At 40.2% G+C, this 14,814-nt stretch overlaps 1 protein-coding gene across 4 annotated transcripts in view; it reads left to right on the forward strand.

Annotated features, from left to right (window-relative positions):
- The window catches only part of CC2D2B (coiled-coil and C2 domain containing 2B), a 148,018-nt gene that overhangs the window by 47,375 nt on the left and 85,829 nt on the right, over positions 1-14,814 (forward strand). For all 4 annotated transcript variants that reach the window (XR_012905635.1, XM_075935191.1, XM_075935190.1 and 1 more), the window contains 6 exons: positions 1,459-1,556; positions 3,974-4,114; positions 6,473-6,608; positions 6,926-7,056; positions 7,602-7,779; positions 12,722-12,872. Coding sequence is in view for 3 of the 4 variants with exons in the window: in XM_075935191.1 (XP_075791306.1) it covers positions 1,459-1,556; positions 3,974-4,114; positions 6,473-6,608; positions 6,926-7,056; positions 7,602-7,779; positions 12,722-12,872 (835 nt within the window). In the remaining variant the exon portion in view is untranslated. The remainder of the gene's footprint in view (positions 1-1,458; positions 1,557-3,973; positions 4,115-6,472; positions 6,609-6,925; positions 7,057-7,601; positions 7,780-12,721; positions 12,873-14,814) is intronic.

Here is a 14,814-nt window from a genome sequence, read left to right on the forward strand (position 1 = left end):
GTGCCTTTTGCTGTTTCTGTGAAAATCCACCTACATTTAGCCAAATGTATAAGCATCTGTAAATCACTGTGGGTATGTCTACACTACCCCGCTAGTTCGAACTAGCGGGGTAGTGTAGACATACCCTGTGTATGTGAGTATGCTCAGTAGAGTTTCATTAGAGGTAGGCAGTAAAATGTTCGCAAGATTTTATCTGCTTTGGATGTACTCCTGCCACAGGACACAGGGTAGGACTAGGATTCTTCTTGCGATTGCTTTTCACAGCCACTGGGGACCACTGTGATGTAGTGCTTGAGAGCCGGAAAACTGTCTTCTCTGTACTCTCAGTTCTCCCCTTCCTAGAACCCAGGCTGAACAAAGAGAAGGGAAGATTCAGAAGGGTGAGAGATGATGTGGTGAACAGGGCAGAATAATGGGTAAAGATAGGGAGGGAGGAGAGAAGAGAGGTACAGTCTAAGGAAGGTATGCATCATTAGCTAGCAACATTTGTGTGTTTGTGGGAATAATTAAGAAACTACCCAATGTGTCTATACCTGTAGTTATTTTGCTGATAGTTTAGTTCAGTTTCCCAATAATCTAGGAAGTAAAAATTCTCTGATTCAGATGCATATTCGATATTGTTTACTTAAATCTTAGAGCCAGATTGACTTCCATAACTATAGTGCTCACCATTCTGGCTAAGGAACTCACTGTCTGGACATATATGGTTTATTTTTATTAATAAACCTACCAAGCTAATTATACTACACTCATGTGGAAATTAGGGATGTTAACTATCATTTATTAGGTTAAAAGTGTGACTGCTGGAAATGTTAGTGGATACATGTTTACACCTGGGGCGGAAGGAGGGAAGGGGGGCAGGTGGAAGCCAGTGCTCAGGAGAAGCCAGCTTTTAAGATATTGCGATATGGCGAGCCCTGTGTATATGGGATATGCGATATGGCGAGCCCACACACACACACACACACACACACACACACGCAGAGGGTTTGCCAAGTAGCGGCAAGCCCTGCTCACCAGCCGCGCAGTTTCACGCGGTTATGCGTTCTGCGCATGCGCAGATTGCTCTGCGCCGGCTTTTCTGGGTTGTAATCTACTTGCCACGGGCCCTGTATATATATATATATATAATACATCTTTGTGAGAGACCTGAATGTGATATTTTGGTTTCTCAGATAAATATTATGCATTTTATAGCTTTCTGTAGCACTAAAAATCAAATACAAAACTGTCAAAAGGATCTGAATTAACAACAGAAATCAGAAATAGTAAAGGTAAAGCTTCCATTTGATCTTTAATGGATTTTTTGTACCTTTTAGGTATGATTATATTTGGTATTTGATCAGCATAATAAAAATTAATTTTTAATTAATTTTGCCAAGTGCAGTAGGAACTTATTACTAATCTGCTGAAATGAATTTAACTTTTTCAAAACAATGTATGGTATTTTTATTACAGCTTAAAGCATTAATAAATGCAACAAAAGTAGTAGAAAATAGTTTGGAAGCAAGTCAACTGAGCAGGAAAACTTTAGATGACTACCAATTGCAAATAAGGTATCGTAATTGTTGAAAATAACCAATCATATTATAACTACATCATGCAATTGTCAATTCTGAGTTTTCTTTTGACAACTTATATCTCTGCTCCATAGAATTACAAAATAAACACCCATTTTTATTGGAGATGTGAATGAGTAGTTGCTCCCCCCCCCTTTGCTGCCTGTATCAGAAACAGGCAGCAATGTGGGGAGGAAAGAAGAGGGTGTATTTCAAAGGAGCAGCACCGCGTGGCGCCTGGGGCCAGACCCTGGGCTCCATGTGGCACTGCCACTTTGAAATGCCGCTTGCAACCCAGGGTCGGTTGGAGAGTCCTCAAGCTGCACACGGTGTTTCAAAGTACCAGAGCTGCGTGAAGCCCGGGATCAGCTGGGGAATCCCCCACTGACCCAGGGCTCCGTGTGGCACTGTCTCTTTGAAATGCTGCAAGGAGCCTGATGTTGGGCTCTCCCCAACATTTCAAAATGGTAGCACCGCATGGACCTCGGGGTCAGCGGGGTAGTCCTCTGCTGATCCCGGGCTCCATGGGATGCTTCTGCTTTGAAATGCTGCAAGGCACCTGATGCTGGGCTCCCTGTGACATTTTAAAGCGGCAGTGCTTCATGGAGCCCGGGGTCAGCGGCAGAGTCCCCAGCTGACCCTGGGCTCCATGCAGTGCTTTCAGCTTTGAAGTGTAGCAATAGCCCTGGGGTCAAATGCATCGACTATTTGATTAGTCAGTTACTCGAAATTTAATATCCCTAATTTTTATAATGTATACTATTGTCATATTACAATATTTTCTAAACATACAACTATTATATTTTTATGAGAACTGTGCCTACGCTTCTGGAATTGTTTTTAAATATTGATGGTAAAAAGGCTGCTGAAACAGATTTAGGAGTTATAATTGGTTTAATTTTTAATTTTAAGAAAATACATTTTTTCCACAGTCCCTGACCTTTATTTGATACATGTACAATTCCAGTACTTCACATTTTTTCCAGCATCTATTATGACTAATTTAACTTCTTTTCTCATAGAGAGACAGAAGTAAAAATATAACATTGTCACTTTTTTGCAGTAGCTGATGCATAGTAGCAGTTACAGGGCTGAAAGTCTCTACAATAGTGTATTTAATTTTTTTTATTATTCAGTAATAACAGCACTCTTACTACTGTACCTAGAGAAATACACAATACTTACTCCAAGAAACTTACATTTTACACAAACAGTACATATCAGATGCATATCATAAACACCAGATGAGGTGTCTGTGGAACAATATTGTCCTGTTAGAAGAGCCTCTTTCAAATAACTGGAAAGTATACACTTACTGGAAGCAAATGATATTATAAATGCAAATGTTAAAAGTGAATATAACAGAGTTGTTTGTATTTAACGTATTGTATCTATCTCATGTCACAGAAATTCTATTTATATATTAGATATTCTCTTTCTGTATGCAAGTAATCCTATTGAAGTATGTGGAATTGCTTGCATAAGTAAGGACAACAGGACTGACTGTTAAAGACTTAGCTGTACCTGTGATGCTTCTCTAGCTCTCTAGCTAACAAGCCTCCATAGGAATCTTTATTGATTATATTGTTTAATAATACAGGAATTTAGGGGGGTTAGATTTTTTTTCTACAGTTTGCATAGTGAAAAGACTTACATGCCCACCAAATGATGAGAAGCAAAAGGAGTATGGGCCCAATGTGCAAAGTACTTGGATCCATATCAGAACCTTCCCAGGATTTATGGGAAATTTGGTTATAGAGTTTTGGGTGCCATCTCTAAACAAAAATTGTAGATTTTTATACAGAGGTCATTAGGCAGAAAGTAATACCATGACAAAACAATCTTAGACTTCTAATCTCCTGTGTAGCTCCCAAGATACTAAGCAAGGAAGTCTTATAGTTTAATAAATTTCTGCTTGAATGTCTACAAATCAAAATCTCAGGGTACATTTGTACAGTCCTCGCCTCAGTTATCATGGGTCACTGATAGAATTTACGGAACAAATGTAGATAGTAAGATGTGAGTTCTCATTTTATTCCCATATAAACTAGTCACCATGTCAGACTTTTTGTCTGATTTGTAGATTGAATATTGTTGTTTTAGAAAACCTGCTTACTGTTCTTGCATATTTTTCTTCCCTTTCCCATTTAAAGCAGTCAGATGATCAAATTCACATTGCAATATTTGAAAAATATCTGCTAATATACATGCCCAAGAATTAATGAAACATGAATATGCAGATCTTAATAAACTATTTCTATAAAGTTTATAAATGCAATAAAGTATTTTAAAAATTTCTATACTATTTAAAACTTGAAGTTTGGCAATATCATTATAGGCCCCAATAAAATTGTTACTATCTGATTTTATCATCAAAGAATTAGATTGTGTTTTGTTGTATACCTTTATTGCAGAGATACAAAGAAAATGTATGACCTAGAACATCAAAAAGACATTTCCTTAATACATAGTATGTTAAAAGTTTGGAAACAAATAAAATCTGTACGTAGACAACAACAATATACAAGTACACCAGTAAAATTACAGTTTCAAAAGTAAGTCAGTATGATGTCCTTTCAAAGTGTCTTTGAAATGTCTTTAACTCTGTGTAAAGGAGTTGTATTCAAATAACCAATTAAAGATAGTATGCATCTGTGTCACATATTATAGAGATTTTGTTTTGTATATTTTAAGTACTATTTTTTTCAAAAATATATAAATATTAATATTGGTAATGCAAGGAATAGAAAAGTTTAGCTATTAAGGGTTGAACTTTTCTAATCTAGAACCCTTGGGGACCTGACTGGTGCCGAACCTGAAAATTTGCTGAACCATAGGAGGCAATATTGTCTAGCAGCATTACAAACACTTCAACTGATTACTGGACTCTTAGAAGACATTTAGGGGTAAATGACAGCACAGAACACTGAGACTGGTGGCCATAAAACTTAATGGGGCTGCACAAAGCTTGGCTGCATGCATGATAAGTGGACATTTGAATAACTAAAACCATGCTGGACCATGGATGTTGCCAGACCAGAGAGTGCTGGATTAGAGAGGTTCAACCTGTAAATATCAAATTTTTGAACTAGAAGAGCAGTTGAGTAGTAGCATAAGATATTCAGTCAGTTCTGTCTGCTTTCTGGGTGCTCGACTGATTTATTCCATATATTAAGAGAAGAATCCCCTTCCAGCTAAGATGTAAGATTTGGAATTGTAAATTCTCAATACAATTTTTCAAAGGCATTTGTAAAAAATGTAGCTGGATGCAATATCTCGAACATCTTCATGGTGTTCGAAGGGGTCACGTGCTCTATTCCAGGATTCTAAAGGCTGTTGCAGAGAGCTGTGTTGGCTTCCATTGATTTTCCTGTATTGGCTTGAAGTTAGGTACTATCATTTGAACAGCACAGAGGCCTCCAGATGCATTAGATTCCTCTATGATATTCTGTTCTGAGCCAAATCTGGCACATTTAGGGCTAGAATGCCTGTGAGGGACAGGTATCAGGTGACACTGCTTAGTGATTGCATTTTAGGTCTTCCAGGGTGTGGGAAGGAAGACGCATATCTTTTCCATCCTGCTTTCATTGTGTCAAAGTTGAAAATTGATTCTCATAGTGAAATTGGTAGGCATTCAAAGTAGATGATTACCACATTAAAGAGAGTTGGGTGACTATTGGAGGGAGTGGGACCTGTTTAGTTAGAATTAGATTTCTTGGGTTTGAGGGGAGGACTCTAACCTTAGGTTCTCTAGGTGAGATTTCTCACAATTTGATTATAGTGCTGTTGTGCTATGTAGATGGCCCCTCACTCTAGATGCCCTTCTCTAGCACGACTAATACTGTATTTTCTGTGTACTGATATTTCAGTAACTGAAATTGACATTTTTTTAAAATATGTAGTAAGTTTCATTGATCAAAACTGCATATGTTCCATAACTAGGTTTATATGGAGTACAGTTTTGGAAAAGGACGTATTTGGTGAATGTAGTGTATGTACTGATTAGGAATGTTAATTTGTACTCAGATACATGGTTAACCGATAAGCTTTGGCTCATCGGTTAATCTGCACAGTTACATGACTCCCCCCACCCTCCTTATCAGAGGTAGTGTGGGAGATGGGAGTCAGATTTCAAGATGGTTCCTTGCACATACCTGCTCTTGCAGAGCTCCCTGCCTCCGTGCTGCTGCCTTTGATACAGAGGCAGCAGCGCGGAGGGGGAAGGGCAGGCAGGAGCGTACCAGCTTCTGTGAAGGTGCCTGCTCCCCACTCTGCTACCTCTGTTTCAAAGGCAGCAGCCAGATGGAGAAGGGAGGGCGAGGTGGGAACCGGTGCGCACCATGAGCACCAGCTCCTGCCTGCCCCCGTATGTAAACGTGTAACCACTGAATAATAAATATTTGTTTATGTCCTTAGTGCTGATAGTGTTCTTTTTAGAGCTATGCTTTTCTAGCTGTCCTATAAATTAGGGTCAGTTAAGGTACTGCCTGAAATTTTAATTGATTTTTTCCCAATCGGTCTGTATAAATTTCCTATTGTATGTTTTGTAATTCTGTTATTGTTTCATTATTAATTATTATTATTATGAACATTGGTTTTTTAGAAGTTCAAATACAAATATTGAGCATCAGTGTCTTGAGAAAAGATTAACAAAACAAAAAGTATGGGTTTTGCACTTGATGTATATATCCTTCTCTGTAAACATTCCAACTAAAGCAATCAGTTTAAAAAAGTGTCCATTTTTAATTTATAATCTTGTTGGTATCTTCCACAGACTTCAAACTCTGGTGTATTATAAGGTAGCACTTTTTGAAGTACTTGTTCCACATTGGAAGATTATAGTATGTGATCTAACAACTGTCACTACATTTTTCTAATTATAATATTTAAATGTTTTGTATCCATGCTTGAAGAAGGCTGACAAAGAAAAATGATGAGGATAAATGTAAGGCAGAATTAGCACAAGATGCTGAAAAAGAGAGACAACTAGAGGCAGAAGATAATATTGATGATCATGACAATATTTCAGGGACCTGGGGAAAACAAAAGGTATTTACATTTATGAGAGGTTTTAAAATAATAAATACAATGTGCCTGATTCTTTTCACATTAGAGCTAAAGAGAGTTTTGTGTCTCCTTTTTATGGCAGCTCCTTGATTTATTAAATAAAGCAATTACTTTAGAATTGTGGAAATTAAGATGAAGCTGTAAATGTCCTAGATCGTATAAAAATGTAGGCTTAGTTTCTCAAAGGGGCCAAAGGAAGTTAGCCATATTTTATAGACACCTTATGATAAACAATTTGAATGTAGGAAATTAATGTTTGTGCTAAAAAGATATGTTATAAACAGTTATCTGGTTTTTAGGGATGTCTGGATTCAATTCCTCCATTGGCAAGTTCAACACAACTTTTTCACACCACATCTGACTTTGAACCTTTTTTCATACCACATCTGACTTTGACTGCAGAAATAACAGCAATGTCCAAGTGTCCCATGTAAGTTGTAATTATTAAATTGCAACATGTTTCTTTCTCTCTTAAGGTAGAATTATGATGATATATATTGTTTTAATTTCACATATCCTTAGCAATTAGTGTATCATAATATTAAAGTAAATAGTTTCAAAATAATTTAAATTAAAAAAAAATAGGCATTTACTTTTTTAAACAAACAAACAAACAAACAAACAAACAAACAAACCTAATATTCAAATAAAGTTTAACATATTGATGCCAAAATTCTGCAAGGATTGATACACATGCATAATCTGTTGCAATGTGAAATCAGAGGGCTAGCTCACAGATTGTAAAGCTGAGCACATAGAGCTTTACAGAAATGAAGGCTAAATGTCTCTATGATGTGCTCAATTATTCTTTGACAGCTAAAGTGAACGATTTGTATTCCCTGGAAACTAACCAATATGCTAAGCATTTGTGTTTCTGTGATTCTATGGTAACTATTGCAATTAGTTACCAATTTGTTACTCTGAGTTTGATGATCTAGAATTAGTTAAATTTGTATCCTGTTTGGTAATTAATAGGCATGAACAGAAGAGAAGAGCCAAAGTTCAGAAGCAACAATATTTTATTAAAATATTTTACAATGAAAAACAAGTCTCTTGCACTTCAGTAGTTCCCCTACAGCTGGATTTTAGAGTAACGTTTCAGCAAATGTTTAGTATTCAGTTATTAAACTGGCCTGACTCTCTTCGTTTGGAGGTATGGTAATATAATTTACTTTTGTATTTAATTTCTGTGCTATGTTCAGGTATAATCCCTAACTCACATTAATAGCCATGGGAAGATTCGTGTTGATAGGTAGCTAGATGACAATTAGCCTGACATCGGTCCTGGGCAAGCATGACTAATATCAGGTTTCAGTCACCAAAGAGTGAAAGGATAGGAATATAATTACTGTTCATCATTATGGTTCCTCCCGATACTCCGGCATATCTGATAATCCAGCACCCTCTGGGTCCCAAGGGTGCTGGATTATTGGAAGTCTACTGTATATCAATTAACCATTGCAACAAACTATCAAGGGAATTGGGAGATATTCTATGTGTTGATATCTTCATATCAAGACTGGATGCCTTTCTGGAACATAATTTTTAGTTAAATACAAGTTATTGGACTCAGTGCAGAGGTAGAAACGGCTTGTGTTACATCAGAGAGCAGACTAAATGATCTAGTAGTCCTGTTTGGCCTTACAACTCAATTATTTAATGTAAATTGAATTGACCCTTTAATGTTTGCATTTTTTGTTATTCTAGTTTCTTTATAAATTTAGCATACAAAATACTGGACCAATTTTTCAAATATAGCTGGCCAAGTTGCAGTCACAGAATATATGTATGCTTATACAAACAGGCTATTCTTTGACAGGAACATTGGCTCAGTGGTTAGGATGCTAAGATGGTGAGATTCAGGTTCAGTTCACTCCATTGCCATAGGTTTACTATGTGATGTTAGACATGAGACATATAGTCTCTCTCTGGGCATATCTATACTAGGAAATTCTTTTAAAATAACTTATTTAGAAACAATAAGGGTATGTCTACACTACAGCGCTAATTCGAACTAACTTAGTTCGAATTAGTTAATTCGAACTAAGCTAATTCGAACTAACGCATCTAGAACTAAAAACTAGTTCGAATTAGCATTTTGCTAATTCGAACTAGCGCGTCCACATTAAGTGGACCCTGAACCAGGCTTAAGGATGGCCGGAAGCAGTGCCGGCAGGGCATCAGAGAAGGACTTAGAGCGTGGAGATGCTGTCTCAGGCTAGCCGAGGGCTGTGCTTAAAGGGTCCCTACCCCTACCCCGGACAGACAGTTCTCAGGGTGCCCCGCTTGCAAAGCAGTCCTGGCTTGGATTGCCCTGAGTACCCACACTGGGCACATCACAGCATTCGGCCATCAGACCGGCTGCACTTGCCACAGGCTGCCATCTGGGGAGAGGAGGCAATTGGGGGGCTGCAGGAGAGCTTCCACCCCCAGAAGCCCGCAGAGCCAGCCCAGTCCTCCCCATCGGGGGCGCATACCCCATTCCTCCCTCACCTCCTTCCACTTACCCTTCCCTAGCCCCTCTTCTTGATGTACAAAATAAAGGACAATTGTGGTAAAAAATGGAATCTGTCTTTATTGAACAAAACTAGGGGAGACAGGGAAAAGGAGGTGGGAGAGGGGAAAAGAGAGGCTGGGAGAGGGGAGGGCAACTAAAATGATCAGGGGTTGGGAACAGGTCCCATATGAAGAGAGGCTAAAGAGACTGGTACTTTTCAGCTTAGAAAAGAGGAGACGGAGGGGGGACAGGATAGAGGTCTCTAAAAGCAGGAGTTGGGTGGAGAGGGTGCATACAGAAAAGTTCTTCATTAGTTCCCATAAAGAAGGACTAGAGGTCACCAAAGGAAAAGAATGGGTAGCAGACTTCAAACTAGTAACAGAAAGTTGTTCTTCAGAAAGCAAAGAGTCAACCTGTGGAACTCCTTGCTGCAGGAGGCTGTGAAGGCTACAACTAGAACAGAGTTTAAAGGGACGTGAGATCAAGTCATGGAGGTTGGGTCCATGGAGTGGTATTAGCCAGGGGGTAGGAGTGGTGTCCCTGCCCAAGGTTTGTGGAAGGCTGGAGAGGGATGGCACGAGACAAATGGCTTGGTCACTGTCTTCGGTCCATCCCCTCCAGGGTCCCTAGGGTTGGCCGCTGTTGGCAGACAGGCTACTGGGCTAGATGGACCTTTGGTCTGACCCAGTACGGCCATTGTAAGCTCAGGGCTCAGGGTCGGGGGTCTCAGTGGACCACCTTGATTTTCATGCTCACCTGCTCCTGGGTGGCCAGGCTGGCAGCTCTCCTGCCCTAGCCGGCCACTTTCCTGTGCCTAGTGCGGAGGTCGTGGACGAGGTCCACGATGTCCGCACTAGCCTAGGCAGGTGCCCGCCTCTTGAGGTCCCGGGCAAGCTCCCGGGAGCCGCCAGCCTGGTCCCGGGAAGAGGGGGAGGGCTGGGGGCCATTGGGTGGGCGGCTCAAGCCGTGCCAGGTGCAGGGTCTGCTGGCTGGGTGCTGGCAGGCTTGCACCTGGCACGGGCACCGTAGCCAGTCCGAGCCCCTTTAAGGGGTCCGGGGCCGGGAGGGGGGCAGACGAGTTTCCCTGGTGTTGGCCAGAGTGGCCACCAGGGAAACCTGGGGAGGGCTAGCCTCCCACTAGTTTGAATTAAGGGGCTACACAGCCCTTAATTCGAACTAGTAAGTTCGAACTAGGCTTAATCCTCCTGGAATGATTACCTAGTTCGAACTAAGCGCTCCGTTAGTTCGAATTAAATTCGAACTAACGGAGCGCTAGTGTAGCGCCTATGAAACTTAGTTCGAATTAACGTCCGTTAGTTCAAACTAACTTTGTAGTGTAGACATACCCTAACTCCTGAAATGACTATAGGTTGAACCTCTCTAGTCCAGAATGCTCTGGTCTGGAAACATCTGTCGTCTAGCATGATTTTAGTTAGCTGGATGTCCACTTTTCATGAGTGAGACCAAGTTTCCTGCAGTCCCATGAAATTTGTTTACAGCCACCAGCCCTAGCTTTCAGTGTTCTGTGCTGTTATTTAGCTCTAATTTAATCCTAAATGGCCTCTAACAGCTCACTATGCAGTGCAAGTGTTGGTAATGCTGCTAGACAATACTGACCTTCTATGGTTTTAATGGATAGGAGGAGTGCTGGCCAGCACCTGGTGACTATGGGATTAAACTCAGGGGCTACGTCTACACTGGCCCCTTTTCCGTAAGGGGCATGTAAATTTCGCCTATCGTCGTAGGGAAATCCGCGGGGGATTTAAATATCCCCCGCGGCATTTAAATAAAAATGGCCGCCGCTTTTTTCCGGCTTTTAAAAAAGCCGGAAAAGAGCGTCTAGACTGGCCCCGATCCTCCGGAAAAAGCGCCCTTTTCCGGAGGCTCTTATTCTTACTTCAAAGTAAGAATAAGAGCCTCCGGAAAAGGGCGCTTTTTCCGGAGGATCGGGGCCAGTCTAGACGCTCTTTTCCGGCTTTTTTAAAAGCCGGAAAAAAGCGGCGGCCATTTTTATTTAAATGCCGCGGGGGATATTTAAATCCCCCGCGGATTTCCCTACGACGATAGGCGAAATTTACATGCCCCTTACGGAAAAGGGGCCAGTGTAGACGAGCCCAGGTAGCTAGCAAAAGAGTTGACAGGGGGCCAGAAGAACTAACTGAGAGAGAGTGCTGAAATTTGAATTGGATATCGATACCTTGCCTCCTTTCATTGTGTGGGAGAGTTAAATCAGAAGTTGAGAGACACAGAATGATTTAAACCTAGGCAGGACTATCATGCCTCCAAGGAATTCAGGGCATAGAAGTGGACTGAACAAAGAGAAGATCATGAGTAAATAAAGGGGGAAAAGTTAATCTAGTCATGATCAGGGTATTTTCTTTATTTTGTGGCTTGATTTGGTTTGAACTACTCTGTGTGAATCTTTGCCTCCCCTCCCCATTTACCATCTAAGAATTGTTCCCAGAGATTTCCTGTGTTTTTAATTTGTTTTCCTTATCTGCTCTGTAACATCTAGCTACCAAGTATGCTTTATCAAATATATCTTTTGTTTTGTAATACACTTTTTTTAAGGCGATGATTTGATTCTTGTGTCCTGAAAGTTCAGGAGATCTGTCTGTGTGTGTGTCTATGAATGCCTCAGACTGAGAGGTCATCTACCAGAGACTGAAGCTTATTTTTTCTTTTTTCAAGCTCTCTTGTGGCAAAAGAGCTTGGGCACCCCTGGGGGAGAGTTCAAATGTTCAAATGTTTTAGGGATAAAAATCACTTGATGGTGGTAGCTACATCCCCCCCCCCCCGTCCAAGTCAGTGAATCCGTGACTCTGGGGGAGATTTTGTAACCAGAGCCTGTAGAGGCAAGGTATATTTAAAGTCTTTGCAGGCACCCACCTTCTGCACTAGGAGTGCCAGAGGGGGGAACATTCCTACAATGGTTCAGAAAATTCTCTCATTTGGAACCAGTCAGGTCCAGAGGGTGCCGGATTAGAGAGGTTTAACCTGTATTTTGAAATAGCTTGCCCACACTAATTTGAGGCATTCTCCCTTAATGTGGACATGCTACCTCGACTTAGAGCCCCAAGAAGCACTCAGGAATAATTACTTTGAATGACTCTGGGGAGTAGTTATTTTGAAATAACAGCAGGGGAGCATCCACACTACCTCTATTTCAAAAATAACTATTTTGAAATAAGTATTATTCCTTGTGGAATGCAGGAGATATTTCAAAATAACCAACCCATTGTTTTGAAATAACGGGCTTGGTAGTGTGGATGCTCTGCTTGTTATTTTGAAATGTAGACCAGGGCTTTGTGCCTTAGTTCTTACAAATGGGCATAATAGCAGCTCACAGGTTGTTAAAAGAATATTTTTAAAGATTGTGAGTTGCTCATGTACCGTGGAAATGAGGATCATAAGTATTTAAGAAAGACTATGTAAGCAGATCCTCTTTTCCAATATAAGTACATATTCTGTCTAAAATTATATTAATCCTCCCTTTAATGGTGTCTTCCCTCTCTCCCTACTTTCAGAATCTTTTGGCTAGAACTTGTTTTGTTTTGACACAACTTCTTAACTACAGCACAAATTGTTTTATTTTTAGATTTGTGAATCAGCTAGAAGGACAAACTTGTTGGCCAAAATATATTTACCTATTCCTAACAATACTGTATTGCAAAGCACAGGTGTACTGGAACAGGCAGAGTTTAGCTGTGACCAGCAAGTTAAACCCACAAATGGAGAAGTGGGAAGCAGTAAGTTACTTACATGTTAAAAAGATTTGAGCCAACTTAGTGGTCTATTGGCAGTTTAGAGTAATGCTAGATCGAGGTCTTAAGTCTACATTCTTTGAATGATGTTTGAAGAAGAGTTGATCTTTTACTCAGAGCACGGTGTTTGGCCTCCTTACTCCTGACCACGCAGACCAAATTCATTATGGTATTTAGTATTTCTCGGATTTATATCAGAGTGAAAGCACTTTGTATTATTCTACTGAGGCCTTCCTTTGAAATGTTCTTTCTATAACTACTCTGCCATGATACAGACATTTGATGGTGCCTCCTCATTTGTTTTGACAGGCAAAATTATGACTATTCACCATTCAGGATTTTTCTGCTGCTCAGTTTCCTTCTCTTCTTCTCCAGTTTGATTAATACTTCACTGAAAGAACCACATAAGAAGTTTGGCTTTTTTGAGTGGTGTTCCAATGGATGCTCCATTTCAGGTGCACCTGCATTTTTAGAATCCTTGATCAGAAATTCTGTTAGCAGTGTCTGTTCAGTCTGCATATGAATTCTATGCATCCTTTTGCCATACATCAAGGCCAGATAGGGCTGACCAGTGAACCATTCTAAGTTGCTTATCAACCATTTCAGCCTGAGATGGAGCCTTAGCATGTCTGCCTTGAGCATGTCTCATATCTCATGTACAGTTTCTTATAGTTGGTTGTTTAGGATTAGTTTAGTGCAGTGTTTCTCAATCAGTGGTATGAGTACCCTTAGGGGTACTCAAGAGAAGTCTGGGGGGTACATCAACACAACTGAAAATTGGAAAAAACTGAATTTTTGTTTTAAGTTTTATAACTCTTTATTATTTTGTACTTTTTTCACCCAAAAATTTCAGTCTGCGCCTGGCTACAATTAAGTTGTTTAAACAAATGTGTTGCAATGGTAGAAATTTTTTTTGTCTGAAAACGGTAGATACTGGAGGTACTTATTTTTTTAATGGGGTTCTTTGTAAAAAAATGTTGAGAAACACTGGTTTAGTGTAGCTGAAACAAAATACGGGACTATGTAGCACTTTAAAGACTAACAAGATGGTTTATTAGATGATGAGCTTTCGTGGGCCAGACCCACTTCCTCAGATCAAATAGTGGAAGAAAATAGTCACAACCATATATACCAAAGGATATAATTTTTAAAAAATGAACACATATGAAAAGGACAAATCACATTTCAGAACAGAAGGGGGATGCATGGGGGGTGGGGGGGAAAGGAAGGTGGATGTCTGTGAGCTAATGGTATTAGAGGTGGGGAAAGGTGGATGTCTGTGAGCTAATGGTATTAGAGCTAATGGTATCCCTTCTGTTCTGAAATTTGATTTGTCCTTTTCGTATGTGTTCATTTTTTTTAATTGTATCCTTTGGTATATATGGTTGTAAGCTTTAAAGAAGAGGCTCATCAGACTCTCATCAGTAGGTTCCTAAAAGTCTCAAATCCCATTCTGGATTCACAGTCTCAGAAGCCTCAACCTCAGAGGCAAAATAATCCCCCTGTACACGTGGGGCCAGAAAATTCTGGGATTCTAGAGGGAAACACATATCTCTGCTAGCATCCTGATACTGTCTATGAGGGACAAGGTAGGCATAGATGAATGACTCCAAACAGTCGGCAACATCATTACCTATCCACATAATACCCATGGTACCAGGCAAACCAATGTCAGATATTCCCAGTCAATGGTACCATCTTCTTTGGTTACCATATTGGTACCAAAACCCTACTTAGTACAACAAGAATTCAGGTACTCTAAGAACTTGTTTGTGTTAGATGAACCAGAATCCCCATTGCTCATGAATACCCAGTGCCTCTGAGTATTGAGACCCTGATCTCCAGATTACCATTATCCTTTGGTACCAGATGACTCTCTACCCTTCTCCACTGTCCACCCCTCCCCTCGCAGTTGGAGAATATTTAG

The sequence above is a fragment of the Pelodiscus sinensis genome, chromosome 8, assembly GCF_049634645.1.
Source record: "Pelodiscus sinensis isolate JC-2024 chromosome 8, ASM4963464v1, whole genome shotgun sequence".
Classification (NCBI taxonomy): Eukaryota; Metazoa; Chordata; order Testudines; family Trionychidae; genus Pelodiscus; species Pelodiscus sinensis.